The following is a 22,881-nucleotide window of genomic DNA, read 5'->3' on the forward strand; positions in this document are numbered from 1 at the left end:
TGTATAGTTTTCAATACCAGGTGCTAATATTACAGCCTGTGTGTCATCTTATGTTCTTCAAGTTACTGGAAGAGTTCAAATTAGGTAAATTATATTACAAAGAATGGAGTGTGGAGTTTCCCAAAAAGAAATCAGAAAAAAAACGGTGGATAATATAATTTGTTTTGAAGCCGTTTTGTATAGGTTGCCAACATACATGAAAGAATAATTGCCACAAACAATGTCCCTGTAATAACTTTTCAAAATCGTGAAAAATGCTAGTTGGACGGTTTAACTACATACTCTACTAAGCGTACAAAATATGCACACGTGGGTTATTCATGTAGGTACCCGTATTGTTACGAATAATTTTTGGCGATGAACCGCCACGTCAGCAGCAGTCGCACCGGCAAATTGACACAAAAATATGACTTTTTCAATAGACCCGAAGCCACGTTCAATTTCAACTAGTCCTCATCACTTCGAAAAAACCTATTTGATCCCCATTTAATTTGTAGAATCGTGCCGTTTCAGATTCATTCGAATTTCTTCCCGAACAAACCGAATTTACGCACATTATAATTCAGTGTAGCCTGAACCGAAGAAAAAACAATCATACCAGATATGAGAACCGGAGAACGTAACATTTGAAAGATGAGGAGATAGACCATTTTGTAAAATTCTATGTGCGTGGTTTGAAAAAGTATTTTGTGAATTATTTATTGAATAATAGGCGCAAATATCAATATCAAGGTCAAAAAGTGGCAAAAGTATTAGATATTGGTCTACGATAAATGAGAATGGTACGATCTCAGATTCTCATCTGTATCGATATCCCAACCAGAACATCAATCAAACGAACATTGTATACATATAAAAGGGTAATTTTGGCTAGATGGGCAGAATACAGAAAAAATGTGAGTTCAGTCTAAGATATGATGAAGTCTTTAAGGCCAAACATTTGAGACGAAGATTGACGTGAACAAATTATAGCACCATTGGTATCATAGCCTTTCAGCTCAATAGTTTTAATGACGTATTTACAAGACAAATGGTATGAGATGAGACGTCAGGATATGCACCCACATAATGAATCGATATTTCAGCATTCACACCACGAGAATAACAGTTCAACAGTTCAGTTCCAGCAAAGAAGCGATCAAATTAAAGAAGCCGAATAATATAGAATAGTAATAGTAGATAACTTGACCTTATAAATATATTATTGAAATTTTTTTATAAATTCACGTTCAATTTTCATTCACGTTAATCATCCTCTCCTTCTCGAAAGTAAGTTATAAGTGAGGTTTCTGATATATTGGAATGAGAAATATTCAAATGGAAATTCTTTTCGAAATTCACCCTTCATCTATTACTGGAATTGTGACTTCATCTTGAAAAAATAATTCTAGTGGTCAATAAAATTCATCACATTCTACAACAAAAATATTGAAGGTAGTCCAACAACCTCAACTAGGTAGCTAAAATAATGTACAACACTTGCCTCTTAAGAGTTCAAACTACAACTATGAACATAGTACGAAAATTTCAATACAACATTCCAGCAGGTATAAAATACCAAAATTGATACTGTTGGTCTATCAGCAAAATTTTTGCAAGCCAGCTAAAAAATAATGAACCATTATGTATTAGGAATATGGCGAAAATCAGATTGGAAGTTTGGTTTCAAAACCTCTTTTTGGGGTTACCTAACTGCCCTAACAAAAATATGAGAAAAAATCATGCAATGCTTTCAGCATTTCAAAAAATCCATTTAGTTGGGGAGTCTTATAGGGAAATTTGAGATTTACTCTGGGGGACTATGTCGAGTATCCATACCCCTTCAGACAGAAGGACCTGTCTAGGATGGCGGGTGCAAATAAAAGAAAAAATTATCATAAAACATACTTGAGCCGTATCGAGAAACATGCAGTTATTTAGGTGTTGAAAAGTTCAGTACATTCCGAAAATATAACAATTTAAGGTTGAAGTGGCAGGACGACAAACATACGGAAAAAAACGTCATTTGGACCTTCGTGAGCACTGCGAATATTTTGAAGCATCTTCTGCCTTTGAATCTTCACGTCTCCACGATGCTCCCTATTTAGAATAGTGGGGTCCCCACCTAATAATAGGAGCGGTAACTGTATTGGACATTTGATTCGTCAAATGAAACTTGCTTATGAGGAAGGGTGAGTGATTTCAATTAAGTTCAAGAAACCCATTCCAGTAATACCAGCAACCTCACAGAGCTAGCTCTGCGCTAAGGAGCTAATAAACTAGCAGAGCGCCTAATGTGGAAGCGAGAAGATCTAGAGCCACTTGTTTCTAATACTGCCAGATCTCCTCCCCCACATGAGGTTATATCATACTATCGTCCCCTGCAGGTGCTGGGGATCTGTAGGTACCACCGGGAGAGATGAAGTAGGCAACGCCACTTGTGGTGGCATTGCCTCGCCGTAAGCAGCATTGGGAACGTTGATGCCGATGTTTAGCTGCTGTGGAAGGGAACAGCTCGAGGTGGGTATGCCAGTATGGGCAAGGTTCAGGGAGCTGCCCGATATCATCGAGGGATGAGGCGAAGGGTTGGTTATCAACGCTGTGTTGCTGCTGATCACCGGTGGGCTATTCTCTTCTGGCGGTGTTACTTCCAAGCCTGAAAAGAGAAGAAGGACAATGTCTATGAAGAAATTGAAGATAATTATTATTCAATAAGATTATATGAAGTAAAAAGAAAAATATTAGAATGCTGATTTTACAATTTACAATTGCCAGCACGAAAACAAGAACAATGTCAAAGAAGGAGAAGTATCAGTATCACCAAATGAAACTGTCTGTTTGCAGGAACAGTCTATCAATATTTTTATGAACGATGGTTTGAGAGGATGCGACTATATTAGCTTCTGATATTTACGGCAGCCAACGGAGCTTAGTGGAAAAGAAGAGAAGAAAAGAGAACCCACACCCAAATCCTCGAAAGAAATTTTCACTCCACTTGAATTAAAATCAGAACGCCAAATGCCACATCTAGAAAATTATCACCTGGAGATCGAGTCCTAACAGAAGTTGGGATGAAATAAGAATTTTCATCAACGGTTTTTCGTACCATACGAAAAGGAGAGTAAAGAATACGGACATCGTATTAATGAATCTGAGGCTGAGGCTTGTGAATATTCAAGAGGCAATCAAGTTTTAATGAATATTTAAACGTGTTGATCGTACTGGTGAAGATACTCGAGAGTATTTTTCTATATTAGATTCAATTCCTGGGAGATTGATGCACCAAAGCCAGAGACATTTCTGTGATTCGTGGAACAATGAATCAACTAGAAAGACTTGATACTTCAGAAGGTCTACAAGTCACTCGTTTCCAAGAAGAATGACCGAATTTTTAACAGATGATTCCGAAATAAGGAAATCTTAATTGAAAAGGCACCAGTCAGGAGGGAAAGAATATTATATGGCTGGCAGGTTGATGTTTTGAATTAATATTTAATTAAAAGAGCAGTCATCTGACGGAAATGTTTTCTTTGAAGCTTCTGACGATCAATTCAAATTCTGCTTGAATGGTAGGTTAGCGGTTCACTAATGAACCTCGGTTGGTTGATGAATTTCAACTCTTTCTTCTGCAAATATTTTAGAAATCTCTGAAAGCTCTTTCATTGGGAACATATCTTGCTTCGTCTTCGAGTTTCCGTACGTAATGTTACAAGCTATCTGAATTTTCAAGAATACCTGGAAAACTGTAATTGTTCTGGAAATTTTCAGATGTACCTTTGCACTTCCTCTGATAATGAACACATGAATCCAAAACTGTACGAAAGTTATTCAAATCAACTTGAAAAATTGACTACAGTTTAGTAGTCACATCTTGATGTAATCACTTTAATCGTTACATCTGGACGGGCTTACTGATTGGAGTGGTTTGGACATCATTTGGATATTCATGAATACTAGTACCTACACCTTTGGAATGAGTATTTTGTAGCTTTGAAAATGTAGTTCTTCTTCAGTCGAGGAAAGTTAAATCAGAGCTTGTCAACGTTTGACCTTATTGATAAGTAGAGAAAAACAATTTCCTATGTGGAAGAAATACAACTAACTTTCGTTTCTCGTAGACAAGAAGAATCTCTAAGAAAATAAAAATTAATGCCTTAATTCAAAGAGCACTGAAATGTTCTGTATCTCATTTTACTCACCTATACTTCCATTGAGAGCTATCTTGATGGGATTATTGTAATTAGTGGAGAAATGGGAGAGACCAATGTCCTCTAAGCTGCTTTTCCTTCTTCCAACATTCATCAGACCCTGTCTTAGGGAGTTAGATCTTCTCATCAGTATGTCGTCTATAACTCTCAGCGAATTCGATCTTCCCCTTTGATAACCTGCAACTGTTGGGCTATCTGGTAAGGACAAAGAGTTGGACTTAGTAGTTGCCAGAGGGGGAGGTCTTGGAGATTGGTAGCCTGCCAATGGAGAAATTGAAATTTTCTGCGTTAAGAGTTGAAAGAGAAATGGGAAGACATCTAGAATTTCGTGGGAATGGGGAAAAAAAGCAAAGAAAATAAGATGGTGTATTCAGTAAGCAGTGTTGTGTATTAGTAAGAGAATGTGATTTGTGACAATCTCTTCTGAGTTTTTCAATAGGAATTATAGAGTTTCTTCTTTCAGTCATGAATCTTGTGAATAGTGAATGCATATCTCCAAATGTCAGTCCATTATCTTGGGCCCTCATGAGTCAATTGTCAGCATAGAAAAACCTGGATATAGAGAATATCAGTTCGTACACTGGACTTGTAGTTGGGGAGCCGACGATGCTAAATCGGGATTTACTCGAGCGTCGTGGAGACCTCGTGAATTTCGAAGATTAGTTGGTAGAAAGAAAAAAAGGTTCTATGATGTATGCACTTTCAGCAGTGGGGAAAGCGTCAGCAGGTTTTTAAAGATGTAAAAAAAATCGTCAGGTGTACATACTCGAGCTTGTCATGTTGAGATATTGTATATGCTCTACGTGTCTCTAATAAATTCATGTTAATCTGACAGTTTACGTGGTGGGGTTGGCCGTACGGAAGGGTTGAAAATGGTTTCGAGCGTGTCGGATTTTTAGAGGATATGTTGATTGGACCCATTAGAAGCTACTTTTCAAGACGCAAGGTCACAGTGATCCTTTGAAAATGCAAAAAAAAATCGTTACTTGTACATACTCGATCGTGTCAAATTTTCATACAGTTGTCTAATCTCGTTGTTGCAGATGTGATGTCCCATTATCCCCCACAACCAGGGGGGGTTTTTTTAATCTGACAGTTTCAAGATAATAAAAAGGCATTTTTTTAGCTTATACCCCTTCCAGTAGCTCTAGTCTTTTCTGTATTCATTATAAAAGTTGAAGATAATAAAATTCTACACAACTTTTGTCTGAACCCATTTTACATACTCTCAATGGTTTTCGAATTAGAGGGCGATAAGAGCAAAGAGAAAAATGTTTGAACGTAGAAAAAAATTGCTTCGGACAAAATTTTTCGAAAATGTTATGCTCTACAACTTTTATAATGAATGCGAAAACTGTCAAATTATATTTTTTCCGTTTTTCTTGAATCGTTAGCGTCAAAATAAGAAAAAACAACCACCGCGATACATATTGTACAAGTGACTTTTTTTTGCAAGTTGGGCGCTCTCCCACACACCTTTGCGTCACGCTTAAATTGTCAGATTAAGAGATCGAGTATGTACAATGATCGTTTTTTCTTTACTATTGTAACAGGCTGTCCTAGACAATTCTCCCTATATACAGGTCGAATTTTTGGTAAAGGTACTCTACAGGGTCCAAGGTATCTCCCCTTACATTTATTTGACAGGCTCGAGTAAATCCAGAATTTCCCCTCTTGGGCTCCCCAACTATTGTGGGTTGAATCCTCTTCCAATGTAAGGATAGAAACATTCAGAGTTTGCGACCAAAGAAATTTATGAAACATGTTCGTTGCCTATGTTCTCTGCTCGATCCAGATCTAGATCTAGAATGATCTACATCTATGATACATGATTCTAGAATCATGTATATTATAATAACCGTCTTCCAGAAAGAGACCATGTTTGTTGAAGTTTTAAATGGTTATAAAACACGTTTTTTAGCAGAAAGGAAAATATAAGCATTGGAATTCAAGTCCCAAAATAACGAATGGACCAACAAAACAAAACTTTAGAGATAATTATAATTCTCCGTTCAAATTCCTGAATATTCATGAAGTATATGAATATAAGAAAAGAGTGAATGCTTCATACAGTCTATATGCCTATTGAAAACCTCTAGAACATATTGATTTCAGTTGTAATCTTTGTTGTGTACAAATAAAATCAATGCAAAGGTCAGGTTCAAACCTGTTAATCCCAAGCCCGAACTCCTTCTGCTGGCCATTCCCAGTTGTGAATTCGATTGCAGCTGTTGGAGTAAAGTTTGAGAACAGAAACTTATATTCGATTTCCGCCTACTATTGTGCCGTTCGAAAGTTTTTTGAGCAGAGAAGGGACTTGGCCTGACTAAGTATCTGAAATGAATCAAAAATACCAAAGTTTGAATATTCGATAGTCATTCGATGTATCGTTGAATATGTGTAAATTTTGAAGCTATGTCCATAAACAACATATTGAGAAATATTGATCTTAGATTGAAATCTACTGTCGTACGTAACTGTTCAACTGACTCACATTATATCTCCTTCTTCGAGTTTCAGATCACAGCTTGGATTGATGATGACATAAGAGAGACTATTCCTCTTCTCACTCACATCGTTATAGTCTACTGCTGGAAGGTTGAGGCTCTCCATCCGAGACCTTACCAAATTGGCTATTTCAGCCCTTTCAATCTGTTGTTCATGATTGTCTTTGGCCTCATCAGTCAAATTCACCGAACACTAAAAAATACAATAAATAATTCGCAGTCAAAGAATCACGATAGATAGATTTTGATGTATTGGTTCTAATTATTCCTAGAGGTTCTTCTGTGACTCAATCGAAAAATGGAAAATGTCCCTGCATGTTCTTAACAAGAGAAAAATATGTTGTTGCATAATGCACCATGTAGATTAGTGTATCGAGGTATGATATGATCATCAGAATGCATAGATGAAAACAGTCTTTGGTACAAGTATCAAAAGATATTTGAGACAATCCATCTCTGTTTTTGGAAGTTTGGAAAATGTCATGTATGTATAATTCAAATGCAACATTGCCTAATGGTTCTAAATATAAGCAATGGCTCTCAAACTACATCTTTAAATGTCCATTTTAAAGGTCAGCAAACGATGAAAGAGTCACTCACTAATTCTAGGCGATGCACAGCTTATCCAGAGGTTAGAAATAAAAATATGGGATATTCATCTAGTATGAATCCACATAACACGTCTATCTAATTATACTTACTAATCACGATTCTAGTCATCTCAAGTTTCTAGAGGGAAATAGAATAACTAGGCAGTTATGTTAAGATCAGCGAACGAAATTGAAAATGTAGAGAGATCATTCCATGACGCATCCATCTCATAGAAAAACTAAAACGCTAACAGGAATCGATGAAAAACTTACCATCGAGGGTCCCTTATCGGTACACCTTAAACAATCACTGCCATCTTTCGGTCGATAGGTAACTCCCACTCGATCAGATCCAATGTCTTCATCAATCTAACAGAAAGTAATGAAGAAAGTCTAAGTCCGTGCACTACTTGAGGCAAAGGAGATAGGGTGGAAGAGACTGAGTATCTGAATTTTGACTAGATTCAATAGTAGTAGCTTTGATCAAGTTTATATAAAAAAGGGTTATTAGTTGTAAATATATGAGTTCATAGTGCTTTGGTGAACATACACGGGGATTGTGCATTTGTGCTTGAATATAGAAATATAGAAGCATTTGTAATTATTATACAGGGTGGTCCATGGAAAACTTAATACCTCGATTTTCCGACTTTAAAATGAAAATGTGGAAAATCACTCAAACCCCTCAATTTTTGGTTCTAGGGGGAACGACTTTTCCTCTTTTTTCATCCCTTTAAGTTCAACCCTCTAACAGGGATAAGGTGTGTTGCGATAACTAACAGCGAAAATAGTGAAAAAGGCAATATGGAATTTATTTCGAGAATATTATTCGTATCCGACAGATTTCAAAGCTATTTAGTAGTTATGCTGTTGATTTTTGTCCAAAAAAGTATTAATTTCTCTTCCGAAAAAGTAGACGGCCTTTTTTTTATTTATCTCAGTCTATCGTGAAATTTTGAACGTTACAAGAGTGTGGAAGCGATCGCAAAGTTGTTGTAGAATTAAAATAGTGTATTCCGTAGAAGATAGGCTGAAAATGATGAAATTTTACAGCAGCTTTATTCAACGAACGAAATTCCAGAAAAAATGTATCCGCTGCTTACGTTGTCCAACTGGTTGCCAAATTTGACGCTACTAGTTCAATGGGTAACAAAAAGAGAGTGCATGAAAGAGACGAAGCGAGGGACATGGCTGTCTAAGATCATGTAGCAATAGATCCGACCTTTATTACTAGGAAATTGTCCGATGTATCTGGTGTTTCACGCACAACAATCATGAGAATCCTTAAACAACATAAATTTCATCCTTATAAAATAGGATTGGTTCAGAAACTGAACCGACTCCATTTCTGAGAAGTGCTCTGTGAAATGATTAACGGTACCTAATCAAAACTACATGTTCGATATCTGTTTTTCGAACGAGTGTTCATTCTATCTTAACGGCATTGTAAACCAGCATAACGCTAGGTATTGGTCAGATGAAAATCCAAAAATATTTTGTGAGTTGCATACTCAGCTTCCCCAAAAATTGAATATTTGGGCGCGTATTTACGGAAATCACATAATCGTCCCGTTTTTTGCACCCTGTAATCTCACTGGCCAAATTTCTTTAGATCTATTGTGAACGCTATTTATCTAGCCCTCCTACAAGTATGGGAGAATGCAGAATACCATCAAACAATCATTTTCCAACAAGATGGCCCACTACCTCCACCGGTGCGTCAGTGGTCTACAGTGCGACATATTAAGTGGCCACCCAGATTACCTGATCTGGCTCCACTGGACTTTTTTCTATGGGATCACCTGAAATCCAAGATTTACGCTATCTAGCATGAGTCACTGGATTATTTGAGAACTCGGAACATTAATGAATGCCGTAAAATTACATCAGAAATCTTGAGTAATGTACGTGAACGTTTTCAGCAAAAATTATACTGCGTGGAAGTGAATGGTGTCCATTTCCAGCATTGCCTATACTAATCACAAAAGTAAGTTCTCTTCCACTATTTTACATGTCGTTCCGTTATCGATGAAAATTTTGAAGTGAAAGTTCAGGATCAGAAAGTACTGGATAAGATCTTCAACATGAGATATCGCAGCACCCCTCATCCCTATTCAAAACCAATGGCTTGTGCTCACCCCCATTAGGGGGTTACAGTTACAGGGAAATCAGAATTGGAGGGTCCGAGCGATTTTCCATATTTTCATTTCAAAGCCGGAAAATTGAGATGTTGAGTTTCTGTTGGACCACACTGTATTTTAATAAAAATGTGCACGGGGACCGAATCTTTTCGGAGATATTCTACTGGCTAACACTAACTTGTGTACATAGGAACACTTTAGGATACTTGAAAAGATGAGCCTCAAGTATTAACGAAAAACAGGTAGTGTTTGATAACTTAAGTCTAAACCTTTGAAAAGGTCGATCTATTGATCTGTTCGATACGAGACGTAAGCGGAGCAATCTGGAAAATTCCCGAAGAAATTCATCCTTTATTTTCCGATAGAATCCGGCTATTCGCTCAGATATTATGACATTTTCTACCGGTCATATGAAATGTGCCATCCACTCGAAAGTTTCCGGTAAAAGAACAAAACGAATTACAAGAAATGTCGTCTAGACGGACGGTGACGTCAGCATTTGTGACGACACCTCTCTTCGATTCTCTCGAAGTGGTAATTACGTTAAGTTGAATGGGATCCAACAAGATTACTTCGAGCAGCATCTCCTCTTTCGAGAACTCGGAGTGAGAGAACATAGTTGTTAGTTGTTTTTAAAGTGCGAATCGAATAAGAAGCCTTTACCGGAGAAAAACGGAACCGATTCTATCCAAAATAAACATATTTCTACTTCGTAATTCAATTAAACTTCCTTAGTCACCGCAGTGGAGCTGTTTTCGAACAAAAAAGAAACCGAAAGGTTGGAAAAAAGGATGACTTCTGGAACATTACAGCTTTGGTTTATTTATACTTTTATACAGGGTGATTTATATCCAATTTCCCATAGGGCATGGACTTATAATGGGGACATATGAGGAGTCAAAAATTGGCACTCAAACATATCTTAGGCCTACTAATTTCTCAGGCACTGGGAGTTTCCCCTATTATTTCTAAGTTGTTGAATCGATTGTGATGATTTTTTTAGGCAGCGGCATCATAACTTTCTTTTTTGAAATGCGCGCTATTCATACTGTACAGATCTAAGTGGGGGGAGACTGTTTTTATTCGGTTGGCATGTAATAATGTAACGTGCGTTCAAAAAAAATCGTCGTCAAGTAGGCTATGGAATTTTAAACGTCGATATTGCGTATCTAAACGTAGTTCTTAGCTTCATTAGCTTGTGCTCTATTATTATTACAGGTTAGCTGTCAAGTTAGCGTTTTGGATTGTTGTCAAATTAAAATTATCAGCAAATAATAAAGATGGTTTTTACCGACGTACAAAAAGCATTCATTATTGAATCCTACTTTAGAAATGGGGAGAAAATAGAAGGCGAGTGGAAATATTCTGTTGAGAAATGTCTCAGCGACTTCAGGATCGAGTATCCCAACGTTACTGTAGATTACCAATCTTTCCAGAGTACTGTTTCGCGATGTGTGAGCGTTTTTCGTGAAACAGGTAGCGTTCAAAGAAAAAAAGGAAGTGGTCGACCAAAGAAGAGAACACCCGAGTTAATCGAAAATGTTGAGAATGTGATGACAGAAGCTCCACGAACGAATGTTCGGGTTTTATCTCAACTAGCTGGAGTCTCTGTTGGTACATGTCACACAATTTTGAAAGAAGACATCAATTTGTATCCTTATAGATTGACATGTTATCAGAAGATTGAAGATGTTGATTACCCTCGTAGAATGGCCTTCTGTCAGTGGTTTCTAAACGAATTCATCGATAACCTGAATAAAGTTTTCTTCTCCGACGAAGCCTGGTTTCATCTTTCTGGATATGTCAACTCCCAAAATATGAGAATGTGGAGCAGTCAAAAACCGGGAAATTTTTACATTGAGACACCACTTCATTCTCAAAAAATTGGAGTTTGGTGTGCTATCAGTCAGAGAAAAATTGTTGGACCTATTTTCTTTGACGGAACTTTAACAGCAGAACGCTATAAAGAGGATATTATCATGCCTTTTATAGCTGAATTAAATTTCGAAGAATGGTCATATAGTTATTTTCAACAAGATGGAGCCAGAGCACACACAGCTGTAGAAACATTGGCTACACTAAGGAATATTTTTCAGGATCGACTCATTAGCCTCAATACTGAAAATGAATTTCCTCCAAGATCGTATGATCTTACACCATGTGATTTCTTCTTATGGCCTCATTTGAAGAATTCTATCTTCCAATCACCTATTTCTAATCTGGACGAACTCAAGACTAGGATCATTGAAAAAATTCATCTAATTAACGATGATCCTTTTATATTGAATAATGTCTTTGAATCTCTCAAAAGAAGATGTGAGAAGTGTTTGGAGCAAAGAGGAGGACATTTCCAACAGCTACTTTAATTATATAGAACTCTTAAACTTGAAACTCATTGTAATGAACATCCTATAATTCAGTTTCTTCAGTTATGGCAGAGACTGCCTCTGGTTATGGATTTTCACTGTCAGCGTCAATTCAATATTTTATTCATTGAGAAATAAACATATTCTGAGGTTCTTAGTGTGATTTATTTCTATTACCTACTGTAATAGGTACAAACTTTTCACATAATTGCAAGTACAAAAACCTTAATACTCGATTCGTTCAAGATTCATGTCTTTGACTTATGAACTCAGGTTAATTTTTCCAATCGCCTCAGATTATTTGGATTCTTGTAATCTAATTCAATGAAAAAATGCTAATAAATCATTATTGAATGTGCAAGTAATTTTTTCTGAGAAATTGCCTTTTCATACAAAATTACGATAAATACGTTAATGTCATCAATGTTTACATTTGGCTGTGATGACTGATGAGTGTGATGTAAGGAAAGAATTACGTTCAGTCACAGAAAATCAACCTACAAAATTCCATAGCCTACTTGACGACGAATTTTTTTGAACGCACGTTAATATGTTTGAAATAGGCCACTCCAACCCGCTGTCAGATAGACATAGACGTCAAAATAAAATTGTGGACAAGCAAGGGTATTGTGTACGTAGATATAACACATAATTTGGAATATTATTGTACTTTTAGTTAATATACGTACATTGAGATAGCATTATTTTTGTTTAAAGTTTGCTGGTAGTGTTAGTCCTAGTGGATTTGCTGCAAAAACAGCGTTAAATTTACGTAATAGTAATGGTAATTAAAGCAGTCAATAACTCGGGTAAGTTACACATAATTTTAGCAGTAAGTGAATAATTATCCCATTTTTTTGCTGTGTTGTTGGATGTGGAAGCAGGGAAATAGAGACTGTTAGTGCTTTCGTATTTCTGGAGGAATTTCTGTATTTTAGCATAAGAAGCTTCACATAGAGACCACTCTGGCTTTATATAAATGACTTGACAAGGAGACGACAAAAATGTTTGGATGCTATTATAAGGAGAGCAGACTTATACCGGTTATATTTTTATACTCATTGTATTTATACTGTATATTTTCTTACGAGTTGTATTTTGCACCGATTATATTTTTATACTGTTCCTGCTTTATATGTATAGTGAATACAGCTTTTCGATGAAACAGTGCATTTTCAAGAGTAGGTAATTAATACAACTAAATTACATAATATTATGAATTTACATTTTGAAAAAATATTCATTCCATCCATGGGTGCCCGCAGAAATTTTTCTCAGGGGAGGGGGAAAATATCATCTACGATTAGTTTTACTGAAAGAAAAATTTCTCTAACGGTGTCTATTGAAAAATTTCCAAAAAGATGGAATCGATTAAATGATCGTCAAGACCGAACGGCTGCAACGAGCTCCATAAAATCTTCAGATTTTCAACAAGAGAAGTTGCTCTTTCAGAATATGTATTACATTTCCATCTACGGTTAGATTTATTGAAAGAAAAAGTACTCTAACGGTGACTATCGAAAAATTTCCAAAAAAATGGAATAAATTAAATGATTGTCAAGACCGAACAGCTGCATCAAGCTCCATAAAATTGCACCAAGAATTTTGAATTCTAGGGCAAAATATTGAACAAGGAAAAAAGCATTTCATGTTCTCTTGAGAATCTCGTTTCAAGGGCTGAAATCAGATGATCTAAATATTGGATGGATATAGATTTTTTGAAGTAATCTTCAGCTGAAGATGCTTCATAATTAGATATAAGGTTTGTTCGTAGAGTGGTTTTCAACGGTTGTGAACTGTACAGAGCAAGCGCAATTCCATTTTAGGGGGACGAAAATCCATATGCGCTTGCTCTGTACAGTTTACAACCGTTAGGAACAAGCCTATGTACATTTGTCTACCGCAAATTCGTGGTTCTCCAATCTCTATATTCGAGACTCTGAGCAATAGATGATGCTTTGGAAAAAATTTCTGTGAAGCATGAAGCATGCATCATCGGAACGATATTTGCCACATATATCTATAATAAAATTTATGTGACGTTGAACATCTACAAAATTGATAAAAACACTTTGTACTGTATTTGCTATTGGTTCCAATATATTTGAATATTTACTTGCTACCGTTAAACAAACCACAAAAGTGAAAGAGTTTATTGCAGCCCATAACTGAGCAGCTCTTTTTGTTGTTGAAGAATTCATTGAAATTTCTTTTTGAATATAGTTTCGAGGTTTTCAGCGAAAACTCGCAAAGATTTATATCTAGCTGACTAATGAGTTTCACAAAACAAAGGATAATATTGAAGATATTGTGCTGAAAAAAATAAGGCGATCAGAATCTCAGGGCTCCTGCGGGCGCCCATGATTCCATCTCTTTACCACCTGTACAAACGCTGCAGAGCGAAAGGCCAGGAACAATGGTCTACCCGACTTATTTCATATGGATCCAAAGAATTTCACAATCCTCATAGCAGCATTTTATTCCGTTTTCTGCACCAAATCATCTGTGCCGACCCTTTTGTGAAATACTTTCCCCGTACATTTTGTTCTAAATATTTTATAGCCTAACCTAGATAAAGAGCAAGCTATTGCATTTTTAGGTTGCTAAACTCTTGAATGCGTTCATTTGCTGATTGAGTGTGAAAGATGTTTGTAGAAACTAGAAAAACCACAATATTATCATATTCATATTCCATCAAAACTTTCAATCTTGCTTATTTTCTGGGCATAACGTCGACTACTTCTCGATTTGTTATCGAAATTTCAATGAAATGGGTATTCTTTGATTTCACCGAGAGAAAATTGGTAGTTGATTCAGAAATCTTGATATATGATGATGATATTTATCATCTCAAAAGTTTAATATCAACTTACATTTCGTAAATCTATTACAGATTGCCAAAAAATATTCTTGGAGTTCTTGAAGAACTAAAATACCACTCTTTCGTATCTTGGAACAACGAAAATCACGAAAATATTCTTCAAATGAGGAATTTCCCTTGTAATGACGCGTTTGCTTGTCCTCCACAATTTTTGTGAGGTTAGATGGTTGGAGTGGCCTGGTGTTTCCCTGTACTTAACGAATTGGATTTATAGGCAAGCCTAATCTCGATAAGGGGCGATTTGAAGTGGCCAACTCGTTGCCCTGATTTGATCCCATGCGATTTTTTAAGGAAATGTTTGAAATTTTATGCCAATCACCCTAGAAGATCTCAAACATCCGGGACGAAATGGCCACCATACCAGCTGCCATACTGGAAAGGGCTATGCAATGACAAATACTAGAAATCGGCTAATTCAGTTTATCGAAAAGGGAGGGCGTCACCTACGTCGTACATGATATGATTTTTAAAAGTGTTCGAAGCAATAATTCACATATGTACCTACATTATTCGAAAAAAAAATAATAATGAAACTTGTCTGTAAGGAACTCGAAGAAGATCATTAATTCTTTAAAATGAAAAAAATAAGTTACCTACTGAAAAAGAATTTCAGTATGAAAGACACTGATTTTTTCTTATTTTTATTATAACGTGCAATAGAAATCAGATGAAGAAGTAAGGCTTTATTACGTTAAGCCAGAATTCATTGGCGAAGTTGATTCATTTTATTCTGGGGTTATAAGGCTAAATTTTATGGCCTTCTGAATTATCATAATTTTATGGGTATTATTACAGGTGCATACAAAAAGAGAGCAACCGGTCGCCTCGGAAACTCTTCTGAAGGAATTAGGGCTGTGCTAGGGTGCTAAAAGCAACAGAAAAAACTAAGGGGATCTATATATTTACATGTGCGCATACATTACAAGAATTTTCATGCTCCCTGAATAGAAGATCCCTTGCTGTGTGCGTGTGCTTCGAAGAGCATAAAAAGTGTCGAAATTGTCCAAGAATTATTAACATAATGAACCAGCAATTAGGTCTCATAGCATAGCATTTTCATGTAAATTGTGAAAACGATCCAGTTCTTGTTTTTTAAAAGCAGCATTATGTTCTGATATCGTATTGAATCATATTTTTTTTTATGATGACAGCTTTTCTCGTTTCGTTTTCTGAATCCTTTCAGTTCGCTTAAAGTTTGCGAGTCTGACTATAACGGATCATCTTTTTTGAACCTCACTCAAAATTCTCGTAGACTATTCAAGGTATTTTCATAAAATTAATTTTTAGTGTGCAATCAGGGATGCCCAGAGAATCTAAATTATTTTCATGTTCTTGTCACTTGATATACCGTGTAGCTTACTATCAACATCGATAAAAATATTCCATTCGACAAACGAAACGATAATTATTTTTCAGAAAATATAACAACGATTTTGGTAGATTTCATTGAAAAAAAAATGTAGATAGTGCAACAGAGTATTAACGATAACTATGTGGGTTGTGGGCTGTGTACTCAAATAATTTAATAATGTCGGTTTAAAGAAAACGTATAATTTGAGTATATTTATTGTAGAGGTGGTAGAGCGCGTTCGGCTAGTTAGCCATCATCAGTACCGTTGTCCTAAAATAAATGACGTTGCACTCTGTAGGCAATATTAACGATAACTGTCAACAGTGTCAGCATTTTCCAAATCTACATACTGAGGTCTTCTCTAACTGCAAATTCGGAAAAATACTTTGCTTGGCCCTTGACGAATCTAGATTGACATGAAAATGTTATTAGCAAAAAATATCTGGATCTATATCCTGGAAAAACAAACCCCTCCACACTCAAGATTTGAAAAAAAAAGGTATTCTTTTTTGGAAATATTTCTCACAGATGAAATTTGGGCGGAAATTGAAAAAATTATATTTGTGCAATTCTCATCCTTGAGTTTTCTCAAGAAGACTTAGTGTTTGCCCGATTATTTTGCCCTAATGAAAAACCCCAGGCTGTATGTAGATGACGAAAAACAAACGTATTTTTTCAAAATCAAGTCTTAGCTCTGATTGTGAACTTGCGTGAATCTCAATTATGAAAATAGTGAATCTTAACAGAGACAGCAAGAGGAACATTACGAATGATTCAACAGATTATTTACAGTTATTTTGAAATAGCATCGAAGCGAAATTTTAGGAGAAAAAGTGCAAATACGAAGTATCAGATATAATTAGGTTATATTAAAAATTATGCGAGAAACACGTGCAATACTTCTTAGGTAAAAATGGTTCTCGTATGCATCAACAGTACATTTCTGACAAGACAGGAAAGGACGAAAGTGCTGGAAATTAGACCCGTTCTCTGAACGTACTCACCGAAGCTACACGCACACAGCTGGACCATGTCGATGATTGGTTGCTCATACTCACATGCGAGGTTTCCGACAGGGATGTGTCTTGGGTCCGGTAAATTCCTATGGGTATCTCGCAGGTGGTCGAACAGAGTTTCTGGTACAAACGACCGTACGTTCGTATCCACATGTCGTCCTTCGTGATTTTCATCTGAAAAAAAATCAAACGTATCAAGGAACATTATTAATCGAGATTGAGAAGTGGATGATATGAGGAGGTAGACATGTATAGATTTTCTTCGATACGATCTCGTCACATCTACATTTCCCAGGCCCAAGGATTTTAGGCCTTGAATATTATACTTATACTCCATTCACTTTTATAAGAGCTGTCGGTTGGCCAATAAATAATTTTCAACAAGAACGGAGTAAGGTTGGCACTCATGGAATTTTGGAATATGAAAACGACGTAGCCATAACTATTCACTAAAGAGCTAAAGAGGTAGTTGATCTTTGTTGTTACCGCTGGAAAAATGCCGAAAGTGCTTGCCAAAGAGACAAAACAGAGTATTGGGAAGTGCTATTTAGAATTGAGATCCGCCCATTCTACATAATAATAACCCTTATATTTTGAAACCAACAATATATCAAACGTTATCGAACATATTCACCCCAGGTTTCATAAAGCTGGATGATTGTGAATGAAGAGGATGACAAAAAATTCTATTGGAAGACCAAAAAAATTGTGGTATTTGGGGACTTCATTTTAAGGAAAGATCTGCAACGACAAAGTTGAAATTATAGTATCAAAAATCCATCAGATGCATTTAATCTTTGCATTGATTTTTTTGAATGACTTCTTGATTAGAAGCAATAGCTGATGTCGTAATGTCTTCAACCTTTAGGCCAAAAGGAACATTAACTCTTCTCAAGTAACTGCATTCAATGTGTCAAAAACTTGCTTCAGTGTCTGTTCATTCACTAATATTTATTTTTATTTTTATTTATTTATTTATTTATTTATTTATTGAGAAAAAGGGATACAAACAGGTTACACCCAAAATAGCATCCACAAATAGATAGAATACAAAAAACTTATAAGTGTCTACAAAAGTACCCACGGTTATCCGGGAAACCAACAATGTACATTCCACAAAAAAAGAAAAACCTAAATAACTAGTATGCACTGTCTTATAAACAGAAAATTTCCTTACATTTCTTCTTGAAGGAGAGCAAGGACATAATGAAAATATTTAAATCAATGACATATTTATTAAAGTGGTCACACATCCTGGTCACAGGGGAATTCCTACCCACGTTTGTCCTGAAACTTCTGTTATGAAAAAGCTGTCTATTTCTCGTTTGCCTCTGCGGTACATGAAAATGCACGAGTGATAATAACTCCGGCGAGTCGTAGCAATTCATCACGATCTTGAAAAGGAAAATTAAGTCAGAAATTATCCTCCTTTGTTCTAAAAGTTGGATACCATATCTGTTTCGAATATCACCGATTCCCAATGTTACGTATTCCCCTGTTATTTTGAAGTGAAGAAATCTCACCAATTTATTTTGCAGTCTTTCAAACCGTAGCTTGTGCACATTATAATATGGAGACCACACTACACTACCATAACTAAGTTTGCTGAATACAAAGGAATAATACAGAGATTTCACCGCCGCTTCGTCCTGAAAGTCCTTGCATATTCTACATAAAAAACCTAATGCCTTATTAGAAGTAGACATGACAAGATCGAAATGAGCATGAAAAGTCAGTTTTGAGTCAAATAGTATGCCAAGGTCTCTAACTTGGTCCACCCTGACAACGCTATTCTGTTCCAGATGGTATCGAAAGTTGATCCAATTATTCTTCCTTGTAAAAGTAATACATGCACACTTATCATAGTTGAGCTTAAGTTTATTTTTGTAACAGTAGACCAAAAATCTTTGGAGATCTTCCTGTAAATTGTAGCAATCCTGGAGAGATGTTATTCTTCTGAAAATTTTCAGGTCATCGGCGTATAAGAGGATGATACAATGCTTGAAGCATTCTTTGATGTCGTTGATAAAAATCAAAAACAATAAGGGGCCAAGATGTGAACCCTGGGGAACACCCGAAGTGACCACGAACGCCGAAGACAGATAGCCGTTCAGACTGACAAGCTGACTGCGACAATGAATATAAGATGACAGCCATCTCAAAAGATCTCCATGAACACCAATCGCCGCTAACTTCATCATCAGAATATTATGGTCAACTTTGTCAAATGCTTTACTGAAGTCAGAGTATACTGAGTCCACCTGAGTTCCATCATCTAAAGCCCTACAAATGTATTCTGAATAAATAACTAAATTTGACTCAATGGAACGCCCCGAGAAAAAACCATGTTGACATTCAATTATTGATGATCGCACACTACGAAACAAAGAATCACAAACTATGCTCTCAAATACCTTACTTACTATTGACAGTTTACTGATTCCGCGATAATTATTTACCTCGCTTCTATTGCCTGAATTCTTATAAATCGGGACTAGAAGTGCCCGCTTCCAAACAGCAGGAAATATTCCAGATTGCATTGATTTATTGAATAAGATACTGAGGGGAAGGCACAATCCAGTGGCACAATGCTTAATGAAATACGAGGGGTATCCATCAACTCCGGCTCCAATATTATCATCTAATGACTTCAGCCTACTTTCTACTAAATCTGATGTGAATAACACGGCATCTATTAGATTGTTGTGACCAGAATGCGGAACACTGTCAGAAGCCTGTCCAACAGGTTCGTACACACTACGGAAATAAGAAGCAAAAAGATTACATACGTCCTCAGCTCCCTCAGCTATAGTATCATTATATTTCATTGTGCAGGGTACAGAAGAATCCTTTTTACAATTAGATACATAGTTCCAAAATTTTTTCGGGCAAGTCCTTATTTGTTCCTGCACAGCATCAATATATAGCTTATATATAATCATTATGTATTAGGTCTTTACTTTTAAATCTCAAGTGTCTAAACTTTTCATAATAGAATTCATAACCGAACTTCTTCCATTTTCTGTGAAATTTATTCTTCAGTTTAATTACATCGATAGTTGTACTGGAAAAATAAGACGGATATTTTCTATTTTTGATCCTAACTTTAGGAACAAACAACTCTGTACCCTGCTTAAGAATTTCGTAGAAAACAGAAACAGCCTGTTCAACAGAGATATCAAAGATATTATCCCAGTCTTTAGAAAGAAAAAAATTATTCAGTTCAGTGTAATCACCCCTCCTGAAATTAAAAAAATATGAAACTGATAATTTAAGCTTCTTTAGCCTAGAAAAAGGAACATAAAATTCAACTGGTGGATGGTGTGAATCTTGATCGACCAAGGGAATGATACTCTGCATCAGACCGGCAGGTTCCGTTCTCGAACAGAAAATCAAATCCAACATTCTATTATAGTTATTTTTGATATTATTGTATTGGAAAAATTCTCCAAAAGCTAGCATGTCAAACAGAGGATAACAAGAGTTATCGGTATTCAGAGGAATATAGAAATTGTTACACTCACTAGACATCCAATCAACACATGGAAGATTGAAGTCTCCAAACACAACAACCGGATCACCCCCAACCTTTTCGATGTTGTCTTGAAGTTTGGAAGTAAAACATGACCTAGCGTAGTCATCTCTAGGTGGCAGATATACGCAACACAGATGAACCCTCATATTACCATCTCCACCGAAAACGGTGACCCACAGGTCCTCGGCGTCACTTTGGAACGATACCTGGTGCACAACATCCAACCGACACCGAACAGCAATCAACACTCCACCCCCGGATTTCTTGTTTTTAATATTAGCGGCACTTTCCCGGTCACGACGAAATATTAGCAGAGGATTTGTGTGAATTTTGTTTGAAAACAGCACAACATCTCTGCTATGTGCTGACAATGAAGACACCTTCTGGGGCAACATGCTAGGTACCCAATGGAGACTACCAGAATAGGGTAACACATAACTGGAGAGTGAATTCAGCATTGCAGTTTTGATAATATGTGCTAATCCTAAAGAAACCCCACGGACAAATTCTGAGACAATATGGGGGCGTCATGATCACCACAACGATCAAGTAGGTACCACTCCCTCGAGTGAGCGAGAACTCTTATTGTTATACTACTACCTATTTGTATATGATTGATATTGTTTTATCGACATATTCGGAACGGGAGAAAAACACTTTGGAAAAAGATATTTTCTTTCCCTCCTCGTATTTGTAGTATTTGTACAGAAAATCAGTGCACCAATCAGGACGATATCCTGATCTTACTCTAATGGACTATTTTTATGGTGATATTGAAGTAGACCTAAGAGATTGTCGAGTGCTCATTCCAGACTCCTCATAATATTAGTTGGGGAGTTCACGATGATAAATCCGGATTTACTCGAGTGTCGTGGAGACCTAGTGGATTTTGAAGATTAGATGGTAGACAGAAAAAAAGTTTTTATGATGTATGCACTTTCAGCGGTGGGGAAAGCTTCAGCAGGTTTTCAAAGATGAAAAAAAGAATGGTCAAGTGTAAATACTCGAGCGTGTCTGATTAAGATACTGTATATGCCCTACGTGTCTCTGATAATAAATGAATTCTGACAGTTTGCGTGATGGGGTTGGCCTTACGAAGGAGTTAAAAATAAATTTTCGAACGTGTCAGATTTTCAGAGGATATGTTAATTGGACCCAAAGGACGCTACTTCTCAAGAGACTGACAATTCGGACGTGACACAAGGTTACAGCGGTCCTTTTAAAATGCAAAAAAAAAATCTTCACTTGTTCATACTCGAGCGAGTCAGATTAATCTCGGTGTTGCAGACGTGTTGACCCATTAATCTGACACTAATCAGGGTTTCTGAAATAAATGTAACTAAACTGAATTTCAAATGACCATTTCTGAAATTGAATTGACTAATCTGAATTACACTTGATGTTTCCTGAAATCAGCTTGACTAATCTGAAATACAATTGATGTTTTCTGAATTTCAATTGATCATTTCTGAATTACGATTAGAAATTGTGTAGTATAATTTATGCGATAACGATTTGAAGCCCAGGAAAGGGAATAATTCAGAAAAATACATTTTTTTGACCTTTACTGCCAATTTTCACGCTTTTAAGGTCAGATTAAGAGAATATACAATTCACAACATGTAAGTAATCAACCACATATATCTGACACACTCGAGTATGTACAGGATGGGCCAAATTCGTTGTCTACTGAGGGGATCTTGAGAACTATAATAGCTAGAAGAAAACGAATGACACATTTTCTGGCTTTTTTTTTAAAGAACCAAAAATGGTGAAAACCGTAGCCTACTACGATTCTTCGTTTTTGAGTTATTAGCAAAAATGAGATTTTGACGATTTAGAAAAAATTTTAACAACCTTTTACATGAATGATAAAAACATCCTTGTTATTATGGCTGTTTTAATATTAAATGCAATCAGCCGTAGCCGTATTGAAAAGGTTTGTCAATTATGTATAAGGGATAATGGACAACAATTTGAACAGTTTAATTAGTAAGATTATGCACAGGTGAAAATTTGTATTGATATGATAAATATTTTATTGGGTATTTCTTCTGTATCTAATTTGTATTATGATTTTATCTAGGTAGGTAGGTACGTTTTGTTTTTCGTGTTAGTGATGAGTGTATTATCTTTGTTCGCTTACTATCCTATAAGTAAAAATCACAAATAAAAATTATTCAAATGATTTATCTTTTATATGGGAAATCATTATTTATCATTATGTGATGTTTTAGTGTTTTTTAGTTTTTCTGAACATCCTATCTATATAATATTATACATCATTTTCGAAAAGTATCAGTTTCC

At 36.1% G+C, this 22,881-nt stretch overlaps 1 protein-coding gene across 1 annotated transcript in view; it reads right to left on the reverse strand.

Moving 5' to 3' along the window:
- Window positions 1–2,029: 2,029 nt before the first annotated feature.
- Window positions 2,030–22,881, reverse strand: part of LOC123311108 (potassium channel subfamily T member 2) — a 298,137-nt gene continuing 277,285 nt past the window's right edge. The window contains exons 22-27 of the mRNA XM_044894894.1: window positions 17,028–17,213; window positions 7,558–7,653; window positions 6,682–6,887; window positions 6,355–6,521; window positions 4,179–4,445; window positions 2,030–2,635 (exon numbers count right to left, since the gene is read on the reverse strand). Coding sequence (XP_044750829.1) covers window positions 2,346–2,635; window positions 4,179–4,445; window positions 6,355–6,521; window positions 6,682–6,887; window positions 7,558–7,653; window positions 17,028–17,213 — 1,212 coding nt within the window. The 3' untranslated portion in view covers window positions 2,030–2,345. The remainder of the gene's footprint in view (window positions 2,636–4,178; window positions 4,446–6,354; window positions 6,522–6,681; window positions 6,888–7,557; window positions 7,654–17,027; window positions 17,214–22,881) is intronic.

The sequence above is a fragment of the Coccinella septempunctata genome, chromosome 1, assembly GCF_907165205.1.
Source record: "Coccinella septempunctata chromosome 1, icCocSept1.1, whole genome shotgun sequence".
Lineage (NCBI taxonomy): Eukaryota > Metazoa > Arthropoda > Insecta > Coleoptera > Coccinellidae > Coccinella > Coccinella septempunctata.